Source organism: Phascolarctos cinereus, unplaced genomic scaffold, assembly GCF_003287225.1.
Source record: "Phascolarctos cinereus isolate Bilbo 61053 unplaced genomic scaffold, phaCin_HiC Scaffold_4;HRSCAF=312, whole genome shotgun sequence".
NCBI lineage: Eukaryota > Metazoa > Chordata > Mammalia > Diprotodontia > Phascolarctidae > Phascolarctos > Phascolarctos cinereus.
Window position 1 is genome coordinate 356318167 of NW_027555847.1, and position 27853 is coordinate 356346019.

The 27853-nt window shown below is 38.5% G+C and overlaps 2 protein-coding genes and 2 pseudogenes across 5 annotated transcripts in view; 3 read left to right on the forward strand and 1 right to left on the reverse strand.

Moving 5' to 3' along the window:
- NADK2 (NAD kinase 2, mitochondrial) overlaps positions 1-8195 on the forward strand; it is a 61318-nt gene extending 53123 nt beyond the window's left edge. For all 4 annotated transcript variants that reach the window (XM_020995867.2, XM_020995875.2, XM_020995883.2 and 1 more), the window contains 2 exons: positions 2418-2541; positions 5187-8195. In XM_020995867.2, coding sequence (XP_020851526.1) covers positions 2418-2541; positions 5187-5325 — 263 coding nt within the window. In that variant the 3' untranslated portion in view covers positions 5326-8195. The remainder of the gene's footprint in view (positions 1-2417; positions 2542-5186) is intronic.
- LOC144456927 (eukaryotic translation initiation factor 3 subunit C pseudogene) lies at positions 2-510 on the forward strand (annotated as a pseudogene).
- LOC144457188 (eukaryotic translation initiation factor 3 subunit C pseudogene) lies at positions 977-1584 on the forward strand (annotated as a pseudogene).
- A 2568-nt stretch (positions 8196-10763) lies between the features above and the next one.
- The window catches only part of SKP2 (S-phase kinase associated protein 2), a 30938-nt gene continuing 13848 nt past the window's right edge, over positions 10764-27853 (reverse strand). The window contains exons 3-10 of the mRNA XM_020995840.2: positions 26748-26859; positions 24649-24792; positions 22592-22726; positions 21664-21762; positions 19570-19700; positions 17941-17992; positions 17685-17792; positions 10764-15249 (exon numbers count right to left, since the gene is read on the reverse strand). Of these exons, the coding sequence (XP_020851499.1) occupies positions 15036-15249; positions 17685-17792; positions 17941-17992; positions 19570-19700; positions 21664-21762; positions 22592-22726; positions 24649-24792; positions 26748-26859 (995 nt within the window). The 3' untranslated portion in view covers positions 10764-15035. The remainder of the gene's footprint in view (positions 15250-17684; positions 17793-17940; positions 17993-19569; positions 19701-21663; positions 21763-22591; positions 22727-24648; positions 24793-26747; positions 26860-27853) is intronic.

The following is a 27853-nucleotide window of genomic DNA, read 5'->3' on the forward strand; positions in this document are numbered from 1 at the left end:
TATGACTCAGACATCCAAGTGCCTAGATGATATAGTCAAGAAGTTGAATGAGCTCTTACAAGAAAGGAACTGGTTTGGGAGCCCAGATTGAGCTGCTGCCACTGATGGTTCAAATCTCAGCGGAAAATAATCTACAGGAAGGAGTGATTAAGATCAAATTCAATATCATTACTTGCCTTACTTGCCTCTATAACTACAACTCTTAATGTGCCCACATACATGAAGCCAGAGATGTGACAGAAGTGCTTAGATTGCATCAGTGACTTGATAGATTTCTTGTTTGCAAATCCTCACATCTTTGTTGTATAGAATACCCTGGGAGAAAATAAGAACCTATCTAACTTTGAGCAGCCATTTTGTGGTTGTAGTTGTATCCTAACTCTGGTGGAAAGGATGGATGAAAAGTTCACCAAGATGATGCAGAACACAAATCCTTATTCCCAAGAATAGGTGGAGCATCTCAAGGATGAGGTGCCTGTCTGTGCCATCATTGACTATTTTCAGTACTAGCTGCAGGAAAAAGGAATGACTGGGATCTGCCATATCTACTTCATCATCTGCTTCATACCTACTACACGTAGCAAGACCCATCACTGGCAGCTTGCTTCCATGAAGGGTCGTCAAAGTAAGAACAGGCTGAAAATTAGAGGGAGGATTCAGGTGCGCAAGTACGTATATACCAAAGATTAGACTGAATTCAGATATGTGCAATCCTCTACCACACTACCAACATGTCCTTCATTCTCGGTAGTAACCGCCCACAGGACAAAATTCAGCACTCAGACCCTCCTGTGCAAATCTTTTATCTAACCATAGGCTGCTGGACATCTGTGTTTTCTGCCAAGGCCTAACCAGGATGCACACAGTGCCCTTCTGGATATTTCAGTCTGGTGGTCATGCTGAGGAGCTGGTGAGGCAGGGCAGAAACCAGGAGTAAGATAAGGTGGAGTATTGATGCCAAGTTTCCCTGTAATTGTGTATCAACCTGGAGCTGCTTAAATATGTCTGTTCGGTATCTGCCATGCTTCTGGGAGATCTCATATTTAGCAGCCCATGAAAGCGATGCCTGGAGGCATATGGTCAGCAGACAGTTCCACCACCAGCTGTGGGTGGGTGAGCAGCAGCTCTTGCTTGGTCCACTGGGATAAAAATGAGGGAACATATAGTACAAGCTTCTAAAGCAGTGAAGTTGGGTGATTAGAAGAGTTGGCCACAGCTTAATTATTAATGAGAAGAAGAAAAAGAAAGTCTTGGATTTTTTCCCTGAGGCCAACAAAGCCCATGCTATGCTAGTTAGGAAGATCCAGGAAGAGTCACTGCATACCTGTTTTTTCCCCCATAGCATTGTCTACAGCTGTATGAGCATGGACATAGTGTCTGAAATGTTCCAGTTGGGTCTGCCCACTGTTCACTTCATAATCAGCAAAATGATCATCAGTGAGGAGTTTATGGCTTCTTGGACTAGCCAGCACAGACAATGGTGATGCACTGCATAGAGCCCACAGCCCGACAGAACCTGGCCCTGCAGCTGAAAAGCCAGGCAACCTGATGGAAAACAATGAGTGTGTCTTCAGTACCTATTGAGGTTGTATTAAGAGACCAGAAAGGTGGCTACTGGAAAAAATGAGGGGAAGATACATGCACTGAGGACTTTACTGCCAGCGAACAGTTACAAACTTCCAAATGACTTCCCCAGGGGATGCAACCTTTGAAATGTAGCATTCATCAAGAGTAGAGGTTCCCAAACTTATTTGGCTTACCACCCCCGTTTTAAAAAAAAAAAAATTACTCAGCCACCCTGCTGGGGTTTGGTTAAGTTAATGCTTGTCTTTATTCAGTGTGTGCCCCCCCCCCCCCCCCCGGTTGCATGTGAGGCTGCTACCACACTCCTGGATTGTTCAGCACATTTCACCCTCCCCCACCCCAGGGGGTATCACCCACTTTGGGAACTTGAGATCCAGAGTAATTAAAAGTCTATTTTGTGTTGGGGGAAAAATTATTGGATATTTCCCAAAGAGCATTTGTTTATGTGGGTTCTGTCTACTAGTATTTACCATATTAGAACTTAAAATATCCTGTTATTATAAAAATAAATTTGAACTCATGGACCTCCTCAAAGGGTGTCTGGACAGCATTTTGAAATGCTCTGTATTTTTATCATTGTGTAAATTTCTCTCATAGTTATGTTCACTTTGCTCTGTATCAGTTCATAAAGGTCTTTTCAATTTTTTTTGAAATTGTTCATTCCCATTATTTTTTATAATCTCATTATATTCTTATACCACAATTTGTTTAGCTATTCCCCAATACAAGGACATCCCCATAGTTTCCAATTTTTAGCTACTACAAAAATAGCTACTATATTTTTTATGTATCATTGAAACTTGTTATGTTTACTTTTATTTCTCTGTTTTCAGTAACGAATAAGTATAATGAATCTTTATTGTATAATCCAGAAGAGCCAAAGATGCTTTTCAGCATTCGAGAACCTATAGCAAATCGCATATTCTCAAGTAGTCGTCAGCGCTGTTTCTCTTCAAAGTAAGTTTTGTAAGGTTTTACTAGTGACTGTTTTCTTCCCTTTTAAGTACTAATGTGAATTGCTTTTCATTAAATTCACTCATCTGTAGTTAACATAGTGGAAAAACAACTTGTTAAACAAATGTAGTAATAAGAAATTGGCTTTAATGATACTCTGTTCAATCCTATTCTGAACTGGTAGATGTCTCAAAGAAACTTTCTGGTTTATGTATTATTTGGAGATGTTGGCTCTTTTCACTTGGATAGTTTTGGTTTTGTTTTGTTAATCTAACAAGGTAATGGGAAGGTAAGAACAGATCAATGTATTGAGAAAAATTTGAATAGAAGGTAATACCTTGCTTCTTATAGAAATTTAATTCTATTTAAAGTAGATTAAAGTAATTGAATTCAGTGCTTTCAGCTTTTCCCTCATTGAACAACAGTAGTAAAAATGACTGTATGTTTCTTATAATTTATTTTAGAGTTCAAAAGAGAAATTAGTGCCTTGTTTTAGAAACTGTGATTTCTGCCTTAGTTTTCTCAGATTGGACAAAGGAAGCCTTAGTTACTGTTGAAAGAAAATTTCAGCTATTTGACAAGTTATGCTTTTCTTTTCAATTTAATTAAGTTAATATTTTATTTTCTCCTAGTTACATGTAAAAACAATTTCAACATTCGTTTTTAAAACTTTTGAGTTCCGGATTCTCTCCCTTCCTCCATCCCCACCTCCTCATTGAGAGTCAAGCAATTTGATATAGGTTATACATGGGTAGTCATGCAAAACATTTCCATAATAGTGATTGTAAAAGAAAATATAGGCAAAAAACCTCAAGAAAAATTAAGTTTTTAAAAAGTATGCTTCAGTCTGTATTCAGATACCATCAGTTCTTTGTCTGGGGATGGATAGCATTTTTCATCTTAAGTCTTTCAGAGTTGTCTTGGATTGTTGTATTGCTGAGAATAGCTAAGTCATTCACAGCTGATCATCACACAATATTGCTGTTATTCTGTACACAGTACATTTCACTTTGCATCATCTCATGTAAGTGCACGTGTTTTGAGAGCATTCTGCTCATCATTTCTAATAATACAATAGTATTTCATCATCACATATCATAATTTGTTCAGCCATTTCTCCAGTTGATGGGCATCCCTCAATTTCTAATTCTTTGCTCCCAGAAAAATAAATATTTTTGTACATATTGGTCCTTTTCATTTCTTTATCTTTTGGAATACTGACCTAGTGGTGGTATTGCTAGGTCAAAGGATATCCATGGTTTTATAGTCCTTTGAGCATAGTTCCAAATTGCTCTACAGAATGGTTGAATCAGTTCACAACTCCACCAATAGTGCATTAACGGTTCATTTTTTCCCACATCCCCTCCAACATTTGTCATTTTATTTTCTGTCCTATTAGCCAATATAATAGGTATGAGATAATGCCTCAGAATTGTTTTAATTTGCATTTCTCCAATCAGTAGTGAGTTAATATAGCTATAGATAGCTTTGATTACTTCATCTGAAAACTGATCATATCTTTTGATCATTTATCAATTTATCAATCTTATTTTTATAAAATTTACTCAGTTCTCTGTTTGAAAAATTAGGCCTTTATCAGAGAAAATTGCTTCAGTTTTTCACAGTTACTATTCCTAACTGTATTTCCCTCCATCCTATTCCTCCTTGCCCCTTGTTTATTCTGTTCTTTCTCCTTTCACCCTGTCCATCCTCAAAAGTGTTTTTACTTCTGGCTATCCCCTCTTCCCCAAAAGTCATGCTTTTCTAGTTAATTTCCTATGTTTGTCTGTGAAGGAATTCCCTAATAATACAGACCAGCTACTGTTCTACAAATAATATTTTTAAGTGTGACATTTGACATTGAGAGGTTAAGTTCCTTGCTCAGGGCCACATAGCCACTATGTGTCAGAGATAGGAATTTTTTTTTTTTGCTTTCTGGTGAGGCAGTTGGGGTTAAGTGACTTGCCCAGGGTCACACAGGTAGGAAGTGTTAAGTGTCTGAGGTTGAATTTGAACTTAGGTCCTCCTGACTCCAAGGCCAGAGCTTTATCCACTGCGCCACCTAGCTGCCCCTGAGATAGGAATTTAATTTATATGTTCCTGACCGTGGTTTGCTACACCACATTGCCTCTCACCATTTCCTTATTGAGAAAAGTTTAGCTTTAAACTTCTATTAGACTTGTAAATTTTCTTTATAAGTACAGGTATGGGTTTTCAGGTCCATAAAAGCATTTTCATTTACAATTCATTGTAGTCATTTTTGTGAGTTAATTTTGGTAGGCTATATTTTAAATTCATGATGTTGCTATCAGTAAGCATGAACAACGCAGTGTTCTTCAAGATACTGATTCTTTTTCATGAAAACTCATTTTACTTTTGTAAGTATCTTAAGTTTTATTCATTCATTAATAAAACATATCCACCAAACATTCTGTGAACTTGGTGAGTTCATCCAAATTTATATACCTTGAAAAATTAATTTGGAGGTTTGAAGTTAGCAAAGTTATAATTATATTTAATCCACATGGGCTTCTTAACATTTCAAAGATGACCAAATTGCTAAAATGCTAGGATTTTTCATTTACTTATTATTTTGTGGAAAATTATTCCTAATGTTAACGATAATGTGTTTCTTCTTTAATTTGCAGGGTTTGTGTTCGTTCTCGTTGTTGGGATGCCTGTATGGTTATAGATGGAGGAACTTCTTTTGAGTTTAATGATGGAGCAATAGCTTCAATAATGATCAATAGAGATGATGCACTTCGAACTGTGCTTCTAGAGCAATGAAGGACTTACTCACTGGACAGTAAATTTTGATCACCCCAAGAAAACTATTTTAATTGCAGAGACAAGACTTCATGTCATAGCACTGCATTTAAAAAAAATTGTTGATGACTGTTCCTTACAATTTGGATACACAGCCAACTCTGAAATTTGGGAGATCTTGAGAAAACCTCTGTGGTTGAGAAAGCTTGAGAAAAAGTATTGCCTAAGAAAATAGATGGACTAAAACTACATGGAGATCTTAGAATTGGTGCCAGCTGTATAACGTACAGATGTTTTTAAGTGATAAAACCTTTAAATTTAAAGAGGTAGGTTCAAATAAAAGATTAAATATATAGGGTGTGATTTAACTATAATAGGGTCCCTTTACCTCTTCCCTCATGCCCACTCCCTCCAGTAGTATTTGAGGATTGTTCAAACCAAACATACTTATCACTCATGAATATTTTTTTTACAGAGAAACAACTTGAATGTTAAGATTTATTGTTCTGATGATTATAGATAATTTTTATAAATCCTGACATTGACCTGTTTGAAATAGGTAAATGTTTTTTATATGTACTTTTAAGAATTTTATAATTTCAGAACATGGTGATGATAAATGCCTTATTTTTTTCATCTTCGTGATTTTAAGGCCAATGTGAAATTTAAGCCTTTTTCCTTTTCTGCCCCACATTTCCTCTCATCTTTAAAAAACTTACAAGAACCCTTTCATTTACATCTTGATTCAGGTTATGCTGTTCACTTGTGGTTGAAATGCATTTATCTGGAGAAAATCATGCTGCTATTATAAACTTTCTAACTACTCAAAAATTATCTTGATACTGAATCAAAGACTTTTAAATATGTGATCATTAGAGTAGGTAATCTCTAAGGTTCCTTCCAGTTCTACAATTCCATGATGATGTGATAATAAAATGAAGTTATATCTGCATAATCTGAATTCACCTTAACCTTAAGAGAAACCATTTACTGTTTGAATCTACTGGTTGAGTACAGTATCTGAAAGAAAGTCAACATAAAAATCAATGAAATATTTGTATTCATTCTTTTTTGAATGCCTTGGTTATAGTTTTATTATTTTCTTGAGTTTTCATCTAATTTACTGCAAGCTTTACATAGCTTCATTGATGGTGTAGGTTTTGACTGCTTTTTTTCTTACATTATAAATTAGATGAAAATTTGTGAATAAAAATGCAAGAAAATCTCTTTAGTTTCCATTTCATTAGCAAATTGCCTTGTAATTTTCTCCCAGTACTTCCACTACTGCTTATACAAACACTGTATTCATGTGAAAAGTTTCGTTGAAAACTTTTTTTATAGCGATAAGAAGTAAAATAATTTGTGAATGATAAGAACAATAATTACATACATAAGTGAACTAAAATGTTTTGCCATGCAATATAATGAATTTATCATGTTACTTTTTCTCACCAAGTTACAAACTATATGTATGAGTCTTCAGAGGGAGTCTAGGTTCTGCACTATGTAACAGAATGAGAATAATGAAATTAAGATAGCATGTCTGTATTTGATGGATAATGTCAATTTTGTTTTAATACTGTTTTTCATCTAAGAAAAACACTATTTTAGATCTGATTTAAGAATGAGTTCAAGTCTTTAGTTTCTGTTGATTGTGTTAGTTAAATTAGTGGTTCTACCATGTAAACATTTCTTCACTCTGAAATATCTTGGTGATGAAATAATGTATACAACTTTTAAAATAATTAAATTTATTACTATTTTTGTCATCTGTTGAACAGGAATGTAAAATTTAAATTCATATTACTTTAATCATGCATTCCATGTGCCAATATATAAGGGTATCATGTTAGTGATCTTAGGAATATGGCTCTTTTCTTCCATCAGTGCAGGCACCCTATATAATGGTAATTTTTGTTCAAAGTGCTACATATTAATATTGGGTTCCTTCTGCTGATTTTACAATAATTAACGAATACAACAACTGAAAGAACAGAAAAAGTGAGCCCCATATATATGTATGCATGCATACATATATGTGCATATGTAGGTGTATATGTATTTGTGTACATACATATATAAATATAGATATATAGAACTAGGGCTCTGTAAAGTGAGAGGACTTTTTTAACGAAGGCAAGGCAAAACAGCTTTTAAAAATACATCTTCATAAACAGGTAACTGGCTAAAAGATCAAATGGATATTTTTACTGACACTAATAAAAGGGCATTAGGAAGAATGATGAACATATTCCTTGAAGATCTTTTGGAAATTTTATCATGGTTTAACAAATGTTTAAGTTCTGACTCCATACTTGAAAAGTGAAACTTAAAAATGTTCATGACATACTTGCTTACATATTCATTGATATTTTGAAAAGTAATGACATGATCTCTGAAGTTGTCACTTTTTTCATACCATTAGAGTGTAAGCTCCTTAAGGGCGCAGTGAATTATGTCTTTTGCTTTTAATATGACACAGTGAATAATCACATATTGACTCATTCTGCCAGTTCAGAAACTGTCATGTTTTTGCCAAATTGAAACTTGACATCCTTTGCTTTTATGGGGGGGGGGAAAGACTGTGGAGTGTTGGTAATTGAGTGTGTATTAAATACAAAATGATACAGTATTTGCCTAAGTATTTTCATAATTTTTATGTTTCAAATAGATTTCTCATCACCAGTTTTTAACATTGATGGCTACATTTGGATAAAATTAACCCAAGCATTTTCATTCTTGTTACTAGCCTCATTTATTTCATAAAATCTCTTATCCAGAGCATCTTGTTTGAAAAGTAGTTTCTTTGTAAAAAAAATTATTTTGATTTTTCTGACACGTAGGCAGCCCAACTCTCAAAATATGTATTAAACTCATCAGCATGTACTTTATCCACTTTATCTCAGTCTATTCTTCTGGGCTGGTATGTGACCAAGGAATGAAAATTATTTTTAATATTGGCCAAAGTAGTCAACCATTGGTCATCAGAAAGAAACATTCTAAAAGTCTTAATATTAATGGATTCTTTACCCACTTTTCACAATAATGCTTTTGAGAATTGACCAGCTTTTATTGCACACTTGTGATAGCACACTTGATTTGCAAAATACAAAAGCAGTCTATGATGTGATAGTTTCACGTGGGACTTAAGGAAGATGGTTTTCTGCTTGAGTCAGATCACACTGTGGGAATTAGGGCCATAAATTATCTAAACAAGTGAATATAGCATAAGGTACTATGTAAGTGTGATAGGCTTTCAAAGGAGAGAGAGATCATTTCTAGCTGGAGTGATCAGGAATTCAACCAGGCACTTTTTTTTTCAGGCACTTGTTTTAAGTCCCTACTATGTAAAAGGGACTATAGGGATATACATACTAAATAAAAATTTTCACTTTCAATGAGCTGACATTCTAAGAAGGGATGGAAGAATGAATGAATGGGAAAAGCATGTATTAAACAGTATATCTTAAAGCACTGTGCTAAGCCCTGGAGATTCAGATTAAAAAAAGTGGCTGCAGCCATTGTTCTCAAGGCACTTACATTCTGACGGGGTGTAAATGACATGAGGTTTCAGCTGCAAGTCAGATAGAAAATTCCCACTGTCCTAAGTGTGCAAAACAGATTGGTAATACATCATCAGTATTGTTTCCTGATAGAGATCTTATTGTTTCTGATTTGAACCATGTAACGGTGCCAATGATTTCGGTGTCAGCACGGTCTTCCCTAGATATACATGTAAATTTACATATGTACAAGTGTTATAGGTTAGTAAACATGTAAATGAACACAGAATATAGAGAAAGTACATATTTAAATATAAGGAAGAGTGGAAGATGGTGCTTGAACTATCTTAAAAAGAAGAGAGGAATTCTACGAGATGGAGGTGAAGAGGGACTTCATTCCAATTATGAGGGCCAACTAATTACAAAGGCAAGGGGACAGGAGGTTGAGTATTGTTTGTGAGGCACAAAAAGGCCAGTTTGGCTGATGGTAGACTTTTTGGAGGGGAGCAGTGTGGTAAGAAGACTGGAAAGTAAGAAAGGGACCCATTTGTGAAGGCCTTGAAAAGTTGAAGAAATTTGTATTTATCTGAGAACCATCAGGGAGCCACTGAAGTTTAATGCAGAGAGTAGTCACATAGTGTAGAGGATGGATTGGAGTTGGGAAAGATTTGAATCGGGGAGAAAAAAATAGATTGTTGCCATAATTGAGGTGAGAGATGTGCAGGGCCTAAATGAAGTAAGGTGACAGCTGTATGACCAGAGGAAAGGTTAGACTAGGAGGAGATAACTGTGTGGAGGTAGAAACAGCAAGATTTAGCACCTGATGGATATGTGAGGTAAGGAAGATAATAACCCTCAGGTTTCAGATTTGGGAGATTGGAAGAATGATGGTGGATGCCTTTTGCTGAAATCAGAAAGGGACAATTAGTGTATTCTTAGAAAAAGATAATGAGTTTGAATTTGAACATACTAAATTTGAGATATCTCTGAGACATCAAATAGACAATTGATAATGCAGTACTAACACTTGGGAGAAACTGGCCTTGGCTATAGATTTGTGAGTTATCTGTGTATAGAGAATTAAACCCAAAGGAGCTGATGAAATCACTAAGAGGATCCAGCAGTCTTGGGAAATACCCATAGGAGGCATAATGGATGATGAACCAACACAAGACTGGGGAACAGGTAAGAGGAGGAGTCAGGAATTACAAAAACTGGGGCAGCTAGATGGCACAGTGGATAGAGCTCCAGCCCTGGAGTCAGGAGGACCTGAGTTCAAATACAGCCTCAGACACCTGACACTTACTAGCTGTGTTAACCTGGGCAAGTCACTTAATCCTAATTGCCTCACCAAAAAGCCAAAACAACAACAACAAAAAAACACAAAAAACCTAGAAAGGAGCATATATCCAGGAGGGAGAGGGTGGTATGCAGTGTTGAATGCAGCAGATAAGGATGAAGACGAAGATAAGATCTGTAGGAAAGGCAGAAAGGATTTAAACTGACCTTCAAAGTTGGTTATTATCTAAAGGATGACTGGGTGAGTGTGGGGCTGGGGAAGAGGCAAAGTATACACAAAGGCCTAGACATATAAAAGGAAATAGTGACTAAACTCCCTTGAACGAGAGGAAGAATAGAATCTCTAGCTTGGATTTCAGCATAATTTGACAATCTTAAGTCTGTCTTTATGAATGAAATGGAGATGCAAGCTAAATCGTAGTATAAGTGAATTTAGACTGGTTCAAAGATCAGAAGCAAAGAGTGGTAAATTAATGGTTTAAGTCAACTTGAAGGTCTCTTATAATGCCCCAGGAGTCTGCCCTTGACCCTGGTGTGTGGTGGTTTTTTTCTTTTGTCTGTGATTTGAAGATGTCCATGACATGCTTGTCAGAGGTGAAATGAGGGTTATGCGGGATGGTTTAAATAGAAAACATTTAAGATAAAAAAACCTTGATATAGTGTGTCAAAAGACTGAATTTATTAAAGTGAAAAGTAATAGAAATAAATTAAAATTATACAAAAGTTTACTACACAAGGATGGGGGTGGAATGGCCAAACAACAGTTGACAGGGAAGAATCTGGGAGTTTTTGTAGACCACAAGCTCAAAATAAGTCACCATTGTGACATGGCAGCCAAAAAAAGCTAGTATGTTTTTCCAGGGCATTGAGAATCAGTGCTAAATGAGAGGTGACAGCTTTCTTACATCCTGGTCAAAGAATATCTGGAGTACTGGATTCAGTTCCAGGTGCCATATGTGAGGAAGCACATTGACAAGCTGGAACTTGTCCTGGACGGCAGCCAGGATGGTAAGAAGACATTTATTTCCAGACTCCACTGCTGACTCTTCTCCACAAGATTTTATCTACCTTCACACACCCTTATCTGTGTTTAGCATAGTGCCCGGACTACAGTAAGCACTTAATAAATGCTCACTGACTGACTGGAAGCCATGCCATAAGAAGAGAAACCAAAGAAAAAGGATATTCCTTCTGGGGAAGAATGAAATGATAGCTATATTTGGGTAATTGCAGGGTTATCCTGAAGAAGAGGGGCTATTTCATCTTTTTTTTCTAGTCCACAGAAGATAAAACTAGATTGACAATGAAGGAAAATTGAGGCTTGATGTAGGGGGAGAAAGCACTTCCAAAATAATGGTCTGCCTTAGGTAATGGGTTTCCCCTTCACTGGAAGTTTTAAAGTAGGTCAAGACTGCAAGACCCTGTCAATATCACAGAATGGTATAGGGTAGACCCTGAGGAACCTTGCAACTCTGCTTCTGAGTGGAACAGAAAATTCACAGAAGGGGTCCTTGGAACATGTAGGTGGAACATTATGTAGGAACATAATTTGGTTGTCTTGAATGCCCAAATGAGGTGTTGGCTCCAGCCTTTTAGGAAGCAGTTCAACCAATGAAAATTTCATTGCCTTAGGAAAAGTGTATTTTAAGTGTAGTCTAGAAGCTGTGTAGAGGATGGGACGGGCAGAAAGAGGCAGGGAGACTTGTTGGAACCATGTGACAATATACAAGTATTGATGGCTAGGTGCATCTATTATATGGGAATTTCCTGAGGTGGGGGGGAGGGGGGAGAAGCCTGTATATAATACAAAATAGGTTGAATGTTGGTGAAAGAATTAAGCCCAACATATGAAAACATATAATATGGATTTGGTAGTGTGGTGGAAGCTTCATTGATGGCAGAGGCCTTTTCATTGTTTTTGTATTCGTAGGACTTGGTACAGTCCCATGCACCTAGCAGGTTCTTACTAAATTGCTGGATTGAATTAAATTGGAAAAGATAACAGGAGAGGAGACTATACTCTCATCACTACCCTAGACTTCCTGCTTTTAAGTATGGACAGTCCCAAGATTCGGAGTAGAACCTTTGATAGAAAAAGAGAATTAGAACAAGGCAGGGCTAGATTTGGAGTTCTCCAGTTGGGTTAGGGAATGTCTATTGAGATTTATCTTGGCTCTGGGAAGCTTAGGGGTCTAGGTGGAGAGAAAATTCTCCAGACCAGATGTTCTTATGTAGAATCTGAATTGAAAAAATTTTTTAACTACTTCAGTATAATTGATTTCCTTTGTATTTTGTTCTTAAAAACTTAATTCTGAGGAGGGATCCATAGGCTTCACTACACTTATCAGAGGGGCCTATGACACAGAATGGGTTAACTCTTAAATATTAGATTTTGCCCATCACTCTAGCCCAAGGATTCTTAACCTTTTTTTGTATAATGGATCCATTTAGCAATCTGGTGAATCCTATGGGTCTCTTCTCAGAATGTTTTTAAATGTATAAAATAAAATACACAGGATTACAAAATAAAGCAATTATATTGAACTAAAGATGTGAGTTCCCTGCACCTTCCCACCCAGTGATGCAGCTAGGGTGGCATAATGGATACAGCATTGGGCCTCAAGTCAGGAAGACTCGAGTGCAGATCTAGCCGTGGACACTTACTGGCTGGGTGACCCTGGGAAAGCCACAACCTCTGCCTCAGTTTCCTCAACTCTAAAATAGTGATAATAATAATAGCACCTACTTCATAGAGCTGTGAGGATCAAATGATATATTTGTCAAATGCCTGGCACATAATAGGTATTTAATAAAGGCTTGATCCTTCTTCTAGGCTCAAGGAAGATCATTAAAGGAGACTTTCAGGGTTTTTTCCTAGTTTCCAAGTACAAAGAAAGAAACATATTGAGGGAAGATTCTATAACCCTGCGTACCAGAGCAATCCCCCCAAATTAAATCTGTTGATTCAAAAGTGAGGATTCTAGACGGAATCTTTTATGTAGTAATGGCAACAGTTTTTGGCAAGATGGTTAAGGTGGAGTCTAAGTATGAGCAAAGTACACTCTTAAGTTCAATCCATTAAACTGTTGATACCGTTTTTAAAGTGACTGCATATTACTATTGCATTAAGTTTACTCACATGCTGCTCTTGTTGCTTTTCACAAGTTGGGCTTAAACGCATAAAGGACGAGTCATTTGTATAAATTTTTTTTCCTTTTAATTAAAAATGTATAAAAGTGGACATCATGAAGGTCACTAAAATCTTGTCAAGATAGCTTATATCTGGACTGGAGTGCTGAAGAGGATGTGTATCCAGAGGTCCAAGTTCCGCCAGACCCAGCCTAGGTCTCTTTAATGGCTATTATGTAAACAACATTTCAAGGTGTAGTTAACATTTAGTGACAGCACAGAAAACAGGCTGGCAACAGTTAATCTCTGTATAACACAGGGCCAAAGTGTTTTCTCCAGCAGTCTTAAGGCAGACTTAACCATATTAGTTCCATCTTGATTTTTTTAAGTCAGTCACAGAAACAAAATAAAGTTAGTATTCTTTGATCAGTGGGAAGAAATGAAATGATTTGTTGACCTAGTTTTTAAGAGTATGAATAATTTTTTTTTCTGGGTGCTCCATCAGTTATAAAAAGTCAAAGCTGCTCCCCTACAAGTACAATCAATGCTTTTAAGTTGGGGTTCCTGCTCCCAGACTGTCCTGAGTCAAGAAACTGCTCCTCTTTCACAAGAGTGCTTAGTTTCGTGGTGCTTCCCGGTAATTGTAGACCCCAGAGCTCTTTCAAATGGGGCATTCCAAACAAATGATGCAAAGATTTTTTATTTCTTGTTATTCAGTACTTGATTCTAAGAGAAAAATCAAAATAGCCCCTTCTAGACTTCAGTTACAAGGAAGAACAGGGAACAAGGCCAAATTCTACCTAGCACCTAAAACAGAAATTGGTTTGTGGAATGTAAACCATCAGAAGCAAAAGCACCTTCAATATAAAAAAGTGAACAAGGCAGCCAGTCTTTACCAATGTTAAGATATGTGGTCATGATGTGGAAAGAAATTTTATAAAAAAGCAAACAAGCAACACCATAATTACATCCCCACAGCTAGTTTCAGAACCTAGAAAAACTACCTATGAATCTCCGTAAAGAAATGCTAATTGGTCCAAGAAGACCTCAAGCTCATCAGTCACAGAAACCAGCTGTCATTTGGCTTGCCCCTGCCTTCAAAGGTTCCCAAGCATTTTTGGTATGCATGTATCACCAAGTGGAAATGTACTTTTACTCTCTGCCCCAAACCTTGGGCTAAAGACAACATTTTTTTCCAGGCTCTTTAAAATGCTTTTGTGGGGTCTCCCTTCCCATGATCCTTATTATCTCAAGGTTCAGTGATTAACACTCAAAGACAGAGTTGGGATTTTTCCCCCCAAGCTCTATTTGTGCTCAGTTCAGAAAATGAGTGATCTGGGGTTCTTCCAATCCATTCTATGTAAGGCAAGACAGAGAAAATGAAAAAGCATGTATGATTACTGAAACAGTTTCTATAAAATTATTCACTTGAGCACTGGCTGCATTCTGAAGATTTTTAGAAGAGGGAATGTCAGAGAGGTGGTATGAAGCACTTACCCTGAACCACCTTTTAATATTAAGTACAGGTTTACTCCCTTCAACTCATAAATACTTGAAATGTCATGGCTCTCCAGGCAGGCCTTTAAAAGGTACTGACAAAAGTTGTGTTCCCAGTGCAAAGCACTTCTTCCTAACTTTTTTTGAGTTAGTGACAGGAAACAGTTCTTTCTCAAGTGATCCTCAAGCCCAAACAGTTACAAGGCAGAAGGTCGAACTCATCAGAGAAAAAACAGTCGAGGGGCTCCACGTACAGGGGCCTTTCTGTCCATTCTTCTGTGAAGGCACTTTGTGACGAGGACATCAGCGGCTACTGGGATTCGGCAGCATCAGGCGGCACCTGATGCCCCAGATGTCTGGGTTCTTTTTGCTGCCTACTGTTGGCCTGGCAATGGTAGTGAAGTGAGAACAGTTGATCTTCAGATGGGGGAGTGCTTCCTTTAGCACAGGAAGGGAATTTTCTGTTACAATTCCAAAAACTTGTAGCGTCTTCAGTGAGGGGATATCTCCAAGTTCACTGGAAAGGGTGACATATACAACTTTTAGACCAGCTAATCTTCACTGTACAGTTTCTCCACCAAATAACACAACAGGTTTCTATGTGATCTATCACAACCCCTAGTCAACCTGAGAAATATGGGGGGAAAAAAGAACAACACAAAAACAGTAGCAAACTTGTCAGCCTTGCACTATCACTTGAACAGAACAATTCCTTTGTGAATATGTGATTCGTTGCTTTGTTGGATAATTCCACAAAGACAGATCCAGTGAAAAATGTTTGGAAGACATGAACATTAGCAGAAGGCCATCGTATCTAGCTCCCCTCTCTGGGTTTAAGAGTATAAAGCAAAACAAGCTAAGATCCTACATGTTCACGTTAATTATCTAGTGATGCCCATTCTCTCCCTCTAAATAACACATATGCTTAATGCTTGAGTTTATGTGTTTGTATATCTCTGCCCCCACCTTCACCAGAAGCTAAATATCTGGAAAACGGGCTGTGTTGCTTTGTATCCCCACGCTTTATACCTCGTACCCTGACTATTATTAGTAAGTGCTTGTTGAATTGCATTATTTCATGCAAGGTACCCTGCTAGGTGCTAAGGACACAAATACTAAGGAAAAAAAGCATTTATTTTTCTCACATTGGTAAATGATGACAACCTTTCTGAAATTTTGCAGAAGATAAATTGGTGGACAAATATCTTTTAGAAGTTATATAAGTGAAAAAAAAAACTAATTGGCTCAGCTTGAAAGACTTCAGGTTTCAATCTGATTTCCCTCTTGGCAACAACAGAACAATCAATACCTCAGAAAAGGGGAATTTGATGTTACACAAAGGTTGAAGTTTATGTTTATTCAGTCTGTTCTTGTCCAGTTCACCTCACCTCACTTCTCCATCTCCGAGTTGGGCAGTTATACACTGAGAGAAGGGGCAATGTTCATTATGTGAGAACAAAAGGAAAGGAACACATGTAAGAGCTGGGAAACATCCTTAGCATTACTCTTAAGGAAAGCATGTCGTGTGTGTGTGTGTGTATACTTTATGAGCTGAGCTTCCCATTTCACAAAGAAATGGCATCTTAAGTAACAACATACAATCTACTATCGAATTCAGTCAGCCTGACACTTATCCCACACACTTTCCAGTGTTATAATAATAACAAAGAAGTTATTACTGCTTACTAGGGGCCAATGCCACATTACAGAAAGCATTCCCAACCCCTTTCTTCTCTTAACTCATTCCCAACCCATGATGCAATCAACCCACTACTACATTTACATGAAATTAGGACAGGGCAAACAATTTGCTCAATGTTGATGAAATCCTGATTCACAGAAAAGGGTGACTGTTTGCCAAATGTCAACAATGTTTTTGCGAAATATCTGCCTTCTCAATGCAGACTGTGTGTGTAGGAATTCATTATCTCTAGTACCCATCTGTTTGAAGGTATATGCCCTGTACAAAGTCTCAAAAAAGAAAATATTTGTTTTCTAATTTCAACAAACCATTTCATTACTGAAGAATAATCAATACAACTAGAAAAGGCAGAGTGATAAAAGTTCCTTTTCTGTTATGGGCACTTATGATAAAAAAAAGTTATCGCAGAAAATTTTTGCTGATTTGTTTTTCAGTTGTGCCTGACTTTTTTGACCCCATTTGGGTGGCAAAGGTGGAATTCAAACCTAGATCTTCTCACTGGTCAGGGCTCAGGTGCTACACCTGCAAGGATGACCCCTGAGACCACGAGTAGTGGTTGTAGCAGCTGCCTCATCTTAGAAAACTTCTGATAGAGTGGCTGCATGCTGAGGGGAAACAAGCCCAGAAAAGATGGGAGTGTGATTTATACTCAGTGAGTTACAAATGAGGAAGCAGGTCCAGAAGTTAAATGACCTGCACAAGGGCACAAAGGTAGGAGGTGGTGGAGGCTGAAGTTGAACACAAGTCTTCCACTCCCGGATTCTACCTTACATTCTTTCTATTCTTCCTATGAGTCTCTGGTAAGTGATTAGGTATCTGCCCCTCAGAATGAAAATAACTATTTAGGAAAAGCTATCTCAGCCCATTTGACCTTCTTCAGCCTATTGATGTACTTCTGGTTTTTCCTGAGACATTTTCAAAGTCTGACATTCAATCTCTGCTTGGTCCTAGGCTACACCTACCTTTGTTCAGTGTCACCCATTCAGGTTTGATACCTTTGCTACTTTTAAAAAATCCTATTTTCATTCATTTATTTATTTATTTAATTTGTTTTGGTGAGACAACTGAGGTTAAGTGACTTGCCTGGGGTCACACAGCTAGTACATGTCAAGTGTTTGAGGCCAGATTTCAACTTAGGTCCTCCCAACTCCAGGGCTGGTGCTCTATTCAATGCCTTTGCTATCAATGATGATGGCTGGTGACACTTATTATTCAAATGTTCAAAAAAAGCTTTAAAAGGAGGCACTCACAGTAAGGCTGCCGGCATTATTTCATAGCATCGGCTGAGCGACAGGTGTTGGAGGTAGATGAGCTGATGAAGTTCCTGGAAACAGTCAGTCTTCAGCAGGACACTGTCACTAAAAGATGGGGAAGAGGTGTCCACAATGATTCTCTCCATCATCCAAGAAAACCTTCTAATAGCCACTTATTCCCTTAACAGTCACCCATCTCCCTTTTCCCCGAGGTAACTACATCTTTCTATGGCAAACTTCCACAAATCCATACCTTAAATCTAAGTGGACCAGATTGGGGCACCGTCCCACTAATGTCGTCACATCTGGGAAGGAAAAAAATATATATAGGCATTTTTTTTATGGGCAATTTTTAAACACAAATCCACATCAGCTGCCTTTGGGTTCAAAAGGAACCGTTTCTCAGAAAAAAACAGACAATAGAAACAAAAAACCTCAGAATGTACAAGACGTTATTTTGATTAAAATACGTGTTAGAAAAAAAAAAGCCATACCTTCTGTTTTGAGGTAAGGCAGCCCACTCCCTTTCTCTACCCTCCATAAAATTACTCTCATTCAGAAATTAAGTTATTAAGAACAGTGAAACAATGATTAAACATTTTTTGTCACCCAAATTTCCTGTAATGCCTGTGTAGCAACCATTCTGCAGAAGCACCAAATGGAAAGTTTGTGTTTGGAATTTAGTATAAAACTAGCAAGTAGCTTTGGCTTGCAAAACTTCATTATACTCCTGAAGCAGATCAAAATGCAACTGGAAAATGTTTAACAAAATAAATAGGAATACAACATAAATAATGTTAACTTGTGGTTTTCTAAGTCATTCAATATGCTATTTCGATTTGAGTTTGACACTGCTGATCTAATTCAGCCTCCCGTTCTAAAAGAGAAGGGAAATGACCTGCCCATGTTATTGTAGCTGGTGAAAGGCAAAGCCAGCCACTAAAACCCTGGGCTCTTGACTCCTAGCTCCACGTGTCCTTAGCTCCACATCATAATGCAATAGGAGCCTAGAAAGTTCAGTGTAAGGTTTGTTTTTTTAAATAACTTTTTTTTTAGAATAAAACAAACACCTTACACAACACAAAATTTGGAGCACTGCTGTTATATAACAGCTACTGTTCCCTGATCCTTTATGTCTCAGCTTTCCTTGGGTGATCAATAACACTCCCCCCTCACCTTAGCTTAGGCCACATGGGCCTGCTTGGACCTCACTCCTCTTCTATGGCTACCAAATATTTGGGACCACCATCACCGACTATTCCCACTGAAATTCAGTGTGTCCACACATGTTCCAGGTTAACATCTAAGAAGACCTAGCTGGGAGAACCTTTTCTGCCTACTGTTTCTGAAACAATCCAAAGGGTTTCTAAAAGGACTTTTCAATATTTTGCCCAGAACTTTTAGTGAGGTCAGTTATCTTCATTCTCTCCTAAAGAAGTGATGAATGAGAGGCCCTGATAGAGGGCATTCTGTCCCCTTTTAATAAGGTGATGATAACATGCTGTGATTTCTTTTCTGATATGTGGGGCGTGGAAGAAATGGGACACAAAGGGGAAGAAGGCTGAACGGATGGGATGGGAGTATCATAAAAGATATAAAAGAAGATAACTCTGGACAAGGGAGAAAAATCAAGAAAGGACTTCTTCCTCTAAGCAGATAAAGCAAATTTTCCTGTATCTGAATATATACTGGTGGGGCACTTGAAAATAAGCAGTAATGGTTTCATGGATGACTGGTGTTAATTCTGATGTGTGTTCTAGTAAAAGATGACCTACTAAAAGGCTCTAGCTAGGTGTGGGGGTGTCAGGAGAGGGAGGGAAAAGTCTCCGGTGCATCTGGCAACTTAACTTTGCTCCCTTACAGGTGGTCCCTTCCCAGTTACCTGATCTCTGTAGATTCTGTCTGTACCCACTGAGATTCAGTTGTGTCACACTTTCTGTAACAGAGCTGACGGCAACTTGGATATGTTCTGCTGTGAAATCAGAGCACCAGGAGAGGTTCAGCTCATCTAAGCTGCATAAAGAGGACAGAAATCATAGTTGGGTCTGAGATAGGGATTGAGAACAGGTTCCACAGGAAAGTACTCTCTGAATGGTGAGCCAGTCCCCAGATCAGGCCATGTCACCTGACCCTAACTGACCAGAAAGGAGAGGTCAATGTTGCTCAGGGCAATAACTGAAACGTTGTTGTTGTTCAGTCATGTCCAACTCTTTGTTAAGTCCATTTGGGGTTTTCTTGGCAAAGACACTGGAGTGGTCTGCCATTTCCTTCTCCAGCTCATTTTACAGATAAAGAAAGTGAAGCAAATAGGGTTTAAGTGACTTGCTGAGGGTCTTGCAGCTAGTAAGTGTCTGAGATTGGATTTGAACTCAAGTCTTCCTGACTCCAGGCCCAGCACCCTATCCATTGTGCCACCTAGCTTGAAATACTGGAGGGGACAAAACAAAATATAAACCAGTGAACTCTTACATATAACAAGCTGCTTTTACATACTGGCAAAGACAATTTTATCTTCACTGCTCCTTATTCCCAATGCTTGTTCCCTGGAAAAATGATGGAGGATTTCTGCCAAAGTCCCCACTGAATAATTCCTCCTTCCTTTTCCTACTCCACACACGATTCCAGGAATGGAATCGAACAGGAAATAGTAATGAGCATGGAATAATATTTTCTCATAACTGTACTGCTCTGAGTTGAAAAGGTGCTATTAATGGTGAGTTAGTAAAAAGATTAAAAAAAAAGGGAACTTTGCGATGACTACAATAAACTAAATGAAAATGACACTGACAAGAAGCCAAACTGATTAATTTTAGGACCAGTTTTAGCCCTAGTATGTCTGTATGAATACAAACCCCTCCCTCCTCTCAGTGGACAAGTCAAGAACCACAGATGCATATTGCTATGTTCCCTGTGAGATGAAGTCATTGTGTCTGTTTTATAACTGATTTTTTTTGAGGGAGGAAGGACTCAAAAAGGAGAGTTTGATTATAAGGTGGGGCACAGAATGAGAAAGGAATGGGATATAAAAACAGAAGGCATCAATAAAACATATTTTTTTAATTTTTTTTAATTTTTGGCAATTGGGGTTAAGTGACTTGGGGAGGGTCACACAGCTAGTAAGTGTCAAGTGTTTGGTCTGAGGCCGCATTTGAACTCAGGTCCTCCTGACTTCAGGGCCGGTGCTGTATCCACTGTGCCACCTAGCTGCCCCCAAAACATGTTTTTTAATAGCTAAAAAAGTAAACCCTGTTTTAAGGAAAAAGACATTTGCAATCTAAGTTCCCTTTGCAAACCTAGACAAGCGTGACTATATTACATAAACGGATGCTATCACTGTTGTTCGTAAGTATAAAAATGGCACTTATGGAAGTCTGCAGGATATTTGGTATCACTAGGGAACATAGTTTTTTTCTGGCTATGCTTCTTAAACCCAGCACCTGAGCTGCATACTTAGTTTGATGAATTACCTCACTACCACATAATCCATTTTGAATAGGTTTAGGAGGGTATATTTTCTATCTGAAGTCCCACAAAGACTCTTAAGAGACACATGAGAAATAGAGTAATTCTGTGATTATATAAGCTATAGTCCTCCCTCTGTCCTATCCTTTTTCTAGGTAACATCTATCAAATATCACTGAGACCTGGTAAACACTGGAAAAAGCAGACTTTTAAAAAAAAGAAATCTGAACTACAACAACAAAAATTAAGGTTTACTTTGATGGTATGTGGTATCTACCAAGTTTGACAAAGTCAATCGATTTAGGTGGAAAATTATTGTGGAAAAAAGACTTAAGTTTGAAATATCAAGTTCTAAATTTCAAATCCACTGTTTTTTCAGTCACATGGGCTTGAAAACCTAGGACTTGAAACACCCTAACAAGTCTTCCTTTTCTTTTTTTTTTTTAAATGGATGTAAAAAGAGAGGTAATCATTATAAGTTAGCCTGACAGATTTACTACAAAGCAATTCCTACCGAGTACAGCCGCTCAGCAGAGCCCCCAGTGCAGAGGCGGAGAATCCGGAACACCCAGAGAGGTTTAATCGCACTAAGTCTGAATTCTGAGCCAGGTTTCTGAAAGAAAAGCCAGAAATACACAAATAGACACATTCAGCATTTACGAAGCATATGTGTGTGTGTGTGTGTGTGTGTGTGTGTGTGTGTGTATACACATATGTATTTTATGGTTAGGAAGGAGGGTAAGGAACCTAAAAATGTGGAAGAATATATACACCTTAAAAGGAATAACAATCGGTGTGGAAAAATAAAACCTGACATGTATAAATAACTAGAGAAAAGTTCTAAAGTAACAAGTGTAAGATAGCATGGTACAGACCCTATGCTTAAAGGATGAAGAAATTGAAATAAAGGGGATTAGTTGGGTAAGATTTCACAAAAAGAGCCAGTCTTAATCTGGGCCCTGGAGAGAAGGGAAGGATATAGATCAACAGGGGAAAAGGAAGGGATGAGAGGGCATTAAAGGAGGGAAAAGGCTTAAAAGAGCAAATGAGTAGAAACATTTCAGGATGTGTTAAGATCAGAAGGCAGAGAAGCTCAGGGCTCCCAACTCAAATCAACAGCCAGAAACCCACACAAAGTCAAGATGATATACAAGGCTGGTCTAAATGGAATAAATTCTGCTTTTTTAAGCTTCTATTTGCCGGAGACAGCAACTTAGGGACACATCAATAAGGGCACAAGGGCAGGTGAGAATTCCGATGGTTCCCAGAGATTTTCTAAGAGTATTGACAATGATGACCAGCTATCACTCCTGAAGCAATCCACCATCCCTCACAACCGCCTAAGAAGAGGTGGGCATAAAAAGTCCACTGAATGCCAGATTCTCTGCTCTGTGACTACCCCCTTGCCATATAATGTAGCAGAGGTGGCAATCACGACCCACCTGGCGATGGCATCCGAAAGCCTCAGTCCTTCCAGGCTCAGGTTCTGCAGCCTGCAGCATCGAGACATAATGTTCTGTAGGGCAGCCTCATCTATTATGCAGTTAGACAGGTCCATATGCTGCACCCGAAGTGGTCTGCAAGTAAATGAGGTGGTCCCTTACTTGTGCCATAACAAAAGGTTCCACTGTTATCACCCTTTGTGGCCACCCACTGTTTTGACAGACTGTGGTCTTACTTGATCCCTAAGAGCATCAGGAGGGAGAAAGTGCTAAGTATTACCAGCCTCACCATTTTACAGATAAGGAAACTGAGGACTGGAAAGGTTACATGCTTTTCCTCCTCGGGTCAAAGATCTGGGACATGACAAAGCCAGGTCTCATGATTCTGAGTCCCATGTTCTTTTCATTGCTGCATAAACTTGAAATGATTTCTGCTTCTTAAACCACAGTTTTTTTTTCTGCTTGGATAACATTTTGAAACGAATAAACGCATAAGGCCAGCTAGTATTTTACTAGGATTTAGTGGTAAAAAAATAATTCAGTAGTGCTAATGAGAGGCAGTGTGGACTTCACAGTGCCCATAGAAACCTTATCATCTTGCAAGATGAAATCAGCCTTGGTCCTTCATCAGTACCCTTTACCCCTAGGACTCCTCTGAATGGAGGGTGGAGAACTTCCATCCAAGAAAGAACTTTAGGCACCATCTCCTCATTTTCTACTTCCCTGAACTACTTGAGACTTCATTAAGTCCTTGCCTGGGTACCTTCTCTTCCTCTCCCCAGCCCTTTATCAGATTCTTTTTGTATACTGTTTTCCCCTATTAGATTGTAGCTCCCCGAGGGCAGGGATTATCTTTCTTTTTAGCATTTTTATTCTAGAGCTTATTTATTTATTGCTTACTTAATAAATGTTTATTGACTGACTGGTAGTGGATAATGGGGCCAGCCCTAAAAATGGGAAGCCGTGCGTTCAAGTATATTCCTCTATCACATACTACTGTGTAACTTAACACTTGATCTCCTACTGCCTGGGACAACTCACTAAGACTACAAATCACTGATGAATTGCCAGTTGGAGGGCATTTCTACACCAAGAGTTTCTTACACTGATGACCTATAGGTCTGGGGAAAAAGAAAAAAGAATGTTCATTTGGGGCTTAATTTGCCATTTCCTACTAACATGGGTTTAGATGGGCAGCTGCAGGAGTAGGAGAGGGACGAAGGTAATATATTAAAGAACAGCAGCTGAATTCTGGTTCTCAGATGTTCCTGGGGTCTTACTATTGTACTACACTGACCCTGGAAAGCGTTAGACTAATTCTGCAGTGGATTTTTGCTGAACATAAGGAGGAACCCTCTCCTAAAGCCCTCCTATGATGCCTCGTCTTGTCATGGAGGGGAGTACTTGATTCCCTCAGCCTGTAGAACAAGAATTCAGACAGCTCCCCACGTGGTTCTCAGGCTCATTTTTAGTATGGGCCCAGTAATGGCTATGTGTCCGTAATCTGAGCCTTAGTATACGTCTGGACAGGCTCCCCCTCAGGTCAGTGGTAGGTGATTAGGTTTCTTTTGGCCACAAGATGTCATATAACCAACAGTCTCCCAAAGTACTAAGGAGATCTCAATCTGCCTCAGTGGAGGGAGTTCCTGCAACCAATAAAATCGTGTAGGAAATTAACAATTCTGATTGTTCCGAAGCCACTTTGTGCAGCTGCCAGGAATGCTGAAGAGGTGGAGGCTTTGTGCTTCAGGTGAAAATTGGACTTGATCTGGGGTGGGGAACTTGCGGCCTTGAGGCCACATGTGGCCTTCGAAGTCTTTAGGTGCCGCTTTTTGACTGAGTCCAAGTTTTATAGAACAAATCCTTTTATTAAGTGGATTTGTTTTGTAAAGTTAGGATTCAGTCAAAGGGCCACATGTGATCTCGAGCCACAGGTTTCCCAACCCTAGCCTAGATGACAGCCAAAGTCCCTTCCAGCTCTAAGAGTCTATTATTTCCCTTTTTAGTCACACAATTACAGTTTTTTGCTTTTTTTGTCCCTACAGGGATAATCTTACCTGAGATTTTTAAACAGTGGCGCATCCACGTGTGATCTTGGGCAGCGAAAAGCAACCACACCTATAGAGAGCAACTGCCCAATTACTCCTGGCAGTAAATGTTTCCCTGCCAGGTCTAAAGTCTGCCACAGTGATTCATCAAACCTAGAAGAGAGGTCGAGTTGTTTCAGAAAATTAAACATTAGGAAATCTCACTAACCCTTTCCACCAAAAAAATGATGACAGAGATACTAGAACCAGCTTGGGTTGATTTGAGGCTTCTCTGCCTGATTTGCATTAGTCTATAGCAGAATAGCCTCCAAAAATCCAAAATTCCAAAAATAATGGCCATTCAAATATTTGCTGACATTGATGATAATGAAGTGCATATCAAAATACTTTATAGCAGGAGATGGCTCTCTGGGAAGGGGAAGGGGAGGGATACTTGGGATAGCTATAGTAGTGTAAGAAATAGAAAATAACAATAAAAACTAAAACTCTTTACAGCAAATTCCAAGGGACTATTCCAATTCTTTAGATTTTTAAAAAATATTTAGCAATTTATCATATTATAGTTAGATTCCTTATATTTGAAATATCTGGGCTAATGTATACAGCTATGCAATCTTTTTTTTTTTTAATATGCTGTTATATATTTTTTCTAATAGGAACTGTCCTGTTTTACTGAAAATGGTTGGACTGGTGATAGAGGATCCAGGGAAGCTGGGAAGGATCACTTCTTATCTTAGATCTGGCCATTTCAGGTGCTTGGAAGGAGATGTAAGAGCTCTGGGGCTCCAGCTTTTGAAACTCCACTAAGCATTGCTGTTAGCCTATCCCAAGGAGATGAACTTGCCTATTTCAAATGGTTTTCCAGTTTTGTTCTAAAAAGCCCACATTCCAGGTCATTATTCCAAATTGGAAACACGATTTCACAACCCTGTGCTTAGTACTTACTCTTTTTTCACCTTCCTTGATTTTAATCAACTTTTCACAAAATCATAAAAAATTGCTTTCAGCCATTAGGTAGCAGGCAGAATTCAGGGACTCTAAACTGAGTATTCATATAAGTGGTCAACTGGATACTTTATTCACCTGGCTAGTAGAGAGAACAAATCCACAATTGCCAAGTGATGGTGGAGCTGAGTGGAAAGACGCTGAGCTCCCAGACCTGCAAGAACACATGTATTGATGGCTGGAGACGAATAGGCCAGGGCTTGGAGCACACACAATCTCAGGAGCAGATGCCTGTCCAGAAGACCTGGATAAAGAGCCTTCCTGTGTTCCCAGTCCTACACTTAGCTTTTACATGGAAGCAGCAGCTCCCACTGTCTTTCAAAGGTGCACATGCTCCCTCTAGAGGAAGCCTCTTTAAGAAAGAAGTAGAAAGAAGAATGAGAAGTGAAAATAACTGAAAAATGAAACTTTTAGATGACCTTTGAGGCTTTCTTCCAAAGCTGAAGTCCTGTAAACTGTGATTTTTTTGGAAACAACCCTGCTAATGGACTAATACAAATCAGACAGAGAAGCCCCAAATCAGAGCCAGGCTGTCTCTAGGATTCCTGTCATCATTTTTGGCTGAAAGGGTTGGTGAAAAAACAATGGTGCAGATGGCTACCCAAGGGCTTAGGGTATGAGGCAAGAACACTGTGAATGTTAACAGAGCTGTTAAGGAAAAAGCAAGCTAACATGTAGGGGCAGCTAGGTGGTGCAGTGGATAGAACACCAGCCCTGGAGTCAGGAGAACCTAAGTTCAAATCTGGCCTCAGACCAGACACTTGACACTTACCGTTGTGTGACCCTGGGCTAGTCACTTAACCCCATTGCCTAGCAAAAACAAAAACAAAACAAAACAAAACAAAAAAAAGCTTACATGCACCCTGGGGGTTAAAAAACAAAAAACAGGCACAAAACCAGGACGAGGCTCAGAGTATGGGGGCCCAAGAAATCACCTACTTTCCTTTGGTGGTGATTATTCAGAAAGTATTTGTTATTGATAACCACTGATCATCAGCTCACAGGTCTGATGAATTGTACTGCTGATTTTTTTAAGCCAGCCAGCATTTCCTGTTAACAACATCCACTTGAAGCATCGAAGCAAAAGACAATAAAATACTCACGAGAGGCGATGCCACCTCTTACAAATCCCAGAGACTCTTACGAGGTCGGGCAGAGATAAATATGAAAAGATTCCGAGGAGCAATTCGTCTGGAAGCATATCCCAGGAAATTCCTTTAATAAAACAAAAACAGACCAGGTTTGTTTCCTCAAAATTCTGATTTGAGCACTTAGGTTATACAAAACTCTATTAAATCCTTTTTGTTCATTTTTAAAAGTGGACATTTGGAGGGAATGGAAAGAGCATAAGATCTGGAGTCACATGAATTGGGTTTGAATATTTGCCACTTACCACTAGTGTGATCACAAAAAAAAACACCATTCCTCTCCCTTGGTCTCAGTTTCCTTATTTGTACAGGGGTGGGGCTAGATTTTAACTTTTGTTAGATAATCAAGATTTAGTAAGCAGCTACTCTGCGTTGGGTATCCAAAGACAAAAAAATGGAAAAGCCCCTGCCCTCAAGGAATTTATATTTTATTGCCGAAAACAATGGCATATACATATATCAGGATATAGACATATTTGCATATATAAATAAATACATAAGGAAATACAGAATAATTATTAAAATAAATACAGGGCAGTTTTGAGAGGGAGGTCACAGCAGCTTGGAGAAGATGACTAGGAAAGCTTCTCCTTGAACATAGCACATTAGCTAATTGAGGAAACGCTTTCAAAGCATTGGAGACAGCCAAAGAACACAGATCAGAGACAGAGAGTCATGGAAAGAGTACATTAAGAAGGCTGGTTTAGTTGAATTATAGAGGGCACGGAAGTAGAGTGATATATAACAAGGTTAGAAAGATAGGGTAGGGCCAGATGCCAGGGAGCAGTGTGAGTGATTTTATATTAATATATAATACAATATTTTATATTTATATCTTTAACAAGATGAGGCTCAGAGTATTGTCCTACCTTAGGCTGGGACAACTTAGTCGGTCAATAAACCAAACACCTATGTGCCAGGCACCGTACTAAGCACTAGGGATACAAGAAGGGCAAAAGGCAGTCCCCACTCTCAAGAAGCTCAGTCTAATGGAGGAGACAGCATACAAACAACTGTGTACAAATAAGCTCTAATACGGAATTTTTTTTCCTCCATTGGAT